This window comes from the organism of the source record quoted next, unplaced genomic scaffold (genome assembly GCF_019419815.1).
Source record: "Pyrus x bretschneideri cultivar Hongxiangsu unplaced genomic scaffold, Pyrus_bretschneideri_v1 Contig11, whole genome shotgun sequence".
In the NCBI taxonomy this organism is placed as follows: Eukaryota; Viridiplantae; Streptophyta; class Magnoliopsida; order Rosales; family Rosaceae; genus Pyrus; species Pyrus x bretschneideri.
The window spans coordinates 2,520,207-2,526,245 of record NW_025999402.1 but is presented as its reverse complement, the minus strand read 5'-3'; the positions used below and the strand labels follow the sequence as shown (position 1 = coordinate 2,526,245).

General features: G+C 34.7%; 1 protein-coding gene across 1 annotated transcript; it reads right to left on the bottom strand.

The window, feature by feature from the left end:
- Positions 1-2,703, bottom strand: LOC103959614 (laccase-7-like). The gene is made up of 6 exons (XM_009371970.3): positions 2,543-2,703; positions 2,134-2,285; positions 1,750-1,994; positions 1,478-1,606; positions 428-1,381; positions 1-329 (listed from the first exon to the last, which is right to left on the bottom strand). The coding sequence occupies exons 1-6, from the start codon at positions 2,630-2,632 to the stop codon at positions 199-201; spliced, it is 1,701 nt and encodes a 566-aa protein (XP_009370245.2). The 5' UTR covers positions 2,633-2,703; the 3' UTR covers positions 1-198.
- Between the last annotated feature and the right edge of the window lie 3,336 nt (positions 2,704-6,039).

Below are 6,039 nucleotides of genomic sequence, written 5' to 3'. Positions count from 1 at the left end.
TGAGTAAAAAAACAATATTAGTAATTAAATAATATGTTGTGGCTTTAGTAAACAATGATGACCTACTTATACAATACATTTGTTACTACTTTTACTACAAAATTATTTATTTGTAACCGAACGAAAGAAATTGACCACGATATTATAATTTAAAGAATACAATTGAAAGAATATTTTGAGGTCTCTTCCAAACAACTTCTAACATTTGGGCAAATCAAGTGGTGGTGGAGGCAAAGTAGACTCTAGCGTCGGTCCATTTTCAACCTCAAAGGCCATTCCCAGCCCCCATGGCAGATGCACGTCCAAATGACAGTGCATGTACCATATACCTGAAACAACAGTTTAAAACAAACCGTCATAAATTAATTGTTTATAATACATTAAAATACAATGAAACTTAATTAAACAGATGATTAAGAAAACTAACCAGGATTATTTGCTTGAAACCTAATCGCAGCCCATCCTCCGACCGGCACACCAATTGTGTTACGTATTTGTGGATTAACGAAGTTAAACTTTTTGGGGTCATTAATTGGGTCGTAATTTCCAAACCCTTGTGCCAACACGTGGAAATTGAAGCCGTGGAGATGCATCGGGTGGTTCTCGATGGCCAAAAACGCTGTGTTCTGAAGCACCACCTCCACTGTTGAATTGAATTTCAGCGTCTTGACCTTGGTCGATTTTGGCGCGTATATCAGTGATAGGTCGAGGCTGATGTTTGTGTCCGTGTAGTCAAATTTGACTGGAGGCTCGTCAGGAAAGTCTCTGGTGTAAACCCCGCTCACATTGTGAAACTGTGCTTCCAACATGGATGTATTACTTGGGAGCACAAATGACTCGTTGTTCATGCTTGCGGATAGTCGGTTATTGAATAGACCCTGACATGTGGCATTTTCTGGACACATCTCCAAGTTGACGCCGATTGTCACGAACATGTGCTCGTCCACCTTGAGTGGGACTGGGACCCATTGGGGCCCACCGGCGAGGCTGGTAAGATTGGTGAGGAACTTATGGGCCAATGGCGTGTCGTGAGGGTTGGGCATTGGGGGCATAATGGGGGCTGATGAATTGGAGCCCTTGTAGATAATGATGCCTCTGGTGGTTGAGTTATCAAAGTCGATGGTGTCACTAGCGCTAGCGTATGGAGTGGCGGCCATGTAATAAGATCCAATAGGTTGATTGAATTTGACAAGAACGTCTGTGGTCTGACCGGGTCCGGTAACCACCACATCGGTGACATAAGGAGTGGTGTAGGTAGCGTCGATGGCGACAACTGTCATCTTGTGATTGGCTATCTTGAAGAAGAGCTGGGTATTGAGTCCAGCGTTAATTAAGCGTAGCAGGTAGGTCTTTCCTCTCACCACACTTAACTGATATGATTCTGATAATTTGACGTCACTTCGTTAATACTCATCATGCAAAAATAACACATAAACTAAATCAATAAATTTACGTGTATGCATGCATAGTTACGTACGATTTTGAGAGCAGTCATAAAGATCACCGGGAAGTCCATTGATGGTGTAAGCATTTGAAATGTTAGGAGCAATTCCTTTAGATAGGCCTTCTTCCTCAATGTCGACCACATTGCCATTGTACCACTCTCCTGCAATTCCATCAAACAGGTAATATATAATTAGTCATAAAAAAAGTTGTTAAAAAAATTATTATTCATCAAAATTATTGTTTAAAGTACATATTACAATTAACGTTAAGTAAGTTGAATGGTATAGTTTAATCGTTAATTACCTAACAAGATGGGAACTTCTTTGGCGGGCTTGGGGAAGGGGAAGGATCGACCGGCTTTCGGGTGGATTATGAGCGCTCCGTGGACAGTTGCACGAAGCCACGAAATGTGGGCATGCCACCAAAGGGTGCCTTCTTGTCCAGTGATATTAAATTTGTAAGTATAACTTTGTCCGGGGCGTATAGGGCATTGAGTTACATATGTAGGCCCATCCGCCCATGGACTCAGAAGTTGAAAGATTCCATGCCTGCATTAAGAAAGAAACTATACAATGTGAACAAAAGATTCCATGCCTGTATTAAGAAAGAAACTATACAACATGAAGAAAACATTACTCAACATTCCCCTTGGGGGTTGTTAAATGATTTTGGATAATTGGTCTTTACCAGTGAATACTAATGTTATAGGGAGACTGGTTTAAAACGTGGACGATAAGTGTGTCTCCATCTCGTGCATATATGGTTGGTCCTGGATAACTCTCATTTACTACAGTAATCGATTGATTTCGGCACAGTCGGCTAACAGTTAGGTTGTTCACCTGAAAACAATTGTAATTAAAAAAAATATATCATAACTACTATTATTCAAAGGAAACATTCAAATAATTGGTGAGGAAATATGCATGATAAAATAAGGCTGCCAAAGGGCTTGTGCAAAATTGTTTTAAAAAACCGCTTCTATGATCCAAAAATACATTTTTTTTGGTCAAATTGACTCAGAAGTGTTTTTGAACATTATAATGTGTTTCAGCCTAGAAACATTAATGAGCATACCCAAAATTGAGGCAAGACTTACATTAAAAGAATGCTCAACAATTGCACCAGAGGCTACTGAGGAAGCCAATAGGGCTAGAGCACAAGCTAGCACAAAGGCTAAGCGTGCCATATGGGGAACAAATTAAAAAGAGCTGGCTCAAAGGGGAAATGAGAAGTTTGAGAATCGTCTATTGTTATGGAATATTGTATTTTTCTTGTGATATATCAGAGGTCGATATATGCTATGTTTATATAGGCATTTGGAAAGTAGTTGCCAACCCATTATATCCACACTTACGTGGAAAATTAGCCAATAAATTTGCATTTGTTTTGACAAGGACTTTGAAATGTCTAAGATAAAGGCATATAAAATGAGTTTGGTATCATATATGCAGTTAACAGTTTGATTAAATTGGGCATCCGTTAGAGAATGCTTGCATAGAGATATGAACACAAGTCAGAAACTTTGTTCTTCAAAAACCAACCATGTTGAATAACATCGATCAATTTGACCGTGTCCAAAACTACACTTTACAGTCTGACGAATTTTAAGAAAAGGGAACTCCCGCGGTGTACTAGAAGAACACGTTTAGAGTTGAATATTTCTGAATGTAAACCTAGTTCGGAAGAACGTTGACATTACAAATATTAAGTAAGTGGAAAAGGTCGCGAGCCATTTGTGTAAATGTAATTTTCTTTTTTGTATTTAATTTAGGAGGAATTCTCAGTACTTCAGAAATGAAAAGGTTTATGCTTAGATAAGTCCCGAGTACTCTATACAAAATTTATTTCTTGATCGTACACTCTATTCTGTCGCTCCTTACATTCCGTGCTCATCCCATTCTGTCAACATGATCAAATAATATACGTTACCTGCTGATGTGTCAGGGATTAAATTTGTTAATTTGTTCAGCTTTTTTTTTTTTTTTTTGACAATTAGGACGTCTTAAACCCCAAAGATTGTCATTACCCATAATAGAATATATATATATATATATATATATAACTATTTTGTTTTTTTTTTAAGGAAAACTAACGAAAAGTACAAAAAAAACTTTAGTACCAATGAAAAATAACAAATAAATGTGTTATTAGAGGGTTAGAATAATAATTTTATGAAATTTTAGTTAACAATTAGAGTTATATTAATACGTAGATTAGATGTAGGGGTGGGATACTATATTGTTTACTTAATTACATGTACATGATGAGTTTTGTTTTTTTATCAACCAATATGATATGGGAAATGTATATTGTATATTTGGAGTATGAAATAATAAACAACAGATAGAAAACAGAGAAAGTAATATATATGCATGTGGAAATAATTAATTAAAGAGATCTTATATCCACACATCTTTTTTTACTTCTCACATATTTTTTTAATTTTCAGCTATTGAATTGAATTAATTGAAAAAGATTAAATAACAAAAATTAACAAGTAGTGTGTATAAAGTAAAAAAATTGTGTGTGGATAACACATCCCTTAATTAAGTTCATTTTACGGAGGTGCAGATAACAATTATAAAATTTGTTTCAGTATACTGAGTAACAATGATTTGATATTTGTTTCTTGGAGAAGGAGATAAATCTCGAAGACTTTTCAATAAGTTGACAAGATCTCATTGACTTTCAAATAATCAGACAAGATCTCATGATCAATTCGCCGTTGCTTCGAATCCCACCCATCGCAGCTGACCGTTCGATGAAACCCTAAACCACTACTCGTGCATTCCAACTTTGACCGATTAAAATCCCAGAAATTGAACCAAATTTCTGGAAGGGGTTGTATTGTGTGGTGGTAGACATAAATGGTCACATTACAGATATAGTCAACCTTATTTTGATCCTCAGGTCATACTCAAATTCGTTATTAGTTTGTTAATTAAAACGATATTCATTAGATTAACCCATAACACCAAACTGCCACAGTCACCACCTTTGATAATGCAGGGACATTCGAAAATTACTGTTTTAATTTGGTCAACTAAAGTTAGGTTTAAGAAATTTTTCAATGGAATTAACAATTTCGAGAGGTGTATTCAATTAAGAATTTAAAATACTTCAATGGATTTTTATGGAGTTTAATTGATTTGTAGAGATTCCATATAAAATTTTAATTAAATTCCCTCGAAATCTCATAGGGAGAGGTGAGATTTGTGGATGCTTAAAATACATTACAAAATCTCTCCAATTCCCTCTAATTCCTCAACTTTCTAAAATTCTTTAAAATCAATTTCTAATTGAATACACTCAAATTTCTATGGATTTTAATAAACTATCTTAAAATTCTAATTGAATACATCTTGAATTTCAAATAATCACTTAAAATCCTAATTGAATACCCTTAAATTCATTAAAAAAAAATAAAATCTCTCAAAACCCCAATTGAATACATCCTCTTCGTTTGTCCTTGTTCAATGAAACTACTGGTATTAAAAGAAAGGTAATTACTCTCTCAATCCCCGTTGTCGCCTCCTCATTTATGTATATCGACTTTACGTGGTTGATTTGGTTAGAAATTGTTATATATATCCAGACAAAGAAAAGTACTGTAAGGCCACTAAAAATTCGCACACGTAAAAGGCCTTTGATCGAGTCTTCTACAGCTGGTGGGGAAAGGTAGCTGGTCTTCTAAACTTTTAACAATTTTATATTTAAGAGATTAAATAATAATAAAATGTGCCCAATATATATGATGATACATACAAAATAAAATACCTATAAAATATATGGTATTTGCTCATCATAAATTTACATATAGGTAGATTAATTAGTATAATATATTTGATCATAACGTATAGTAGTACTATATATATATATATATATGTAAACTATATATATTGAGCTTATGGTAGTACTATATACATTTGAACGTATATATGTATATATATGTGTGTGTTAGGTGTAATAATATGCAATAAATTATTTGTTCATTGTAATTAAGGTGAGTAATAATATTTATTGATTTATTTTGAATATTGTGGTACAAGTTGTAAATATTTTGTATTAATAGGTCAATTACTTTCCTACATGGCAATCACTTTTAAATTTGGGTTTTATTTGGATGTTTATAATTAGGTGGGTTTTTATATAGGAAATAAAAGTTGCAAGGGTTTACATCTAAATAACCCTTTATGAAAACTCATGGTTGGGATCAACGAAGGTGCTCAATAGAGAATGAGTTCACTGAACACGATCAACGAAGAGTTCTCATATTCATGTCACATGAGAACTCATGGTTGGGATAATGCAAATTAGTCTTTTGACCTGAGGCATCACAGTTGTCTTGTGGTTAGGTCCTTAATCTTTGATTATGTCAAAGTCACTCCATCAGGAGAGTGTCCATGGCATCGTTGGGGTTAAGCCACTTAGCCATGGAGGCAAGTGAATACGCAACAAGGGATCTCTAACCTTCAAACTGTTTGAGGGAGAATACTCTATGATATGATTAAGAATCTTTGGCCAAAGTATGAATGAGATTTAGGAATGTGTTCCAAATCACATTCAAGGTAATCATATAAGCACAAGACTCAC

What these genes read in the sequence shown, in the direction of transcription:
- LOC103959614 (XM_009371970.3), bottom strand. Translation starts at nt 2,632, where the DNA reads ATGGCACGCTTAGCCTTTGTGCTAGCTTGTGCTCTAGCCCTATTGGCT. An exon ending in TTGTTGAGCATTCTTTTAAT is followed by an intron (nt 2,286 to 2,542) that starts GTAAGTCTTGCC and finishes AATTGTTTTCAG; the next exon opens with GTGAACAACCTAACTGTTAG. An exon ending in AGAAGTTCCCATCTTGTTAG is followed by an intron (nt 1,607 to 1,749) that starts GTAATTAACGAT and finishes ATGGAATTGCAG; the next exon opens with GAGAGTGGTACAATGGCAAT.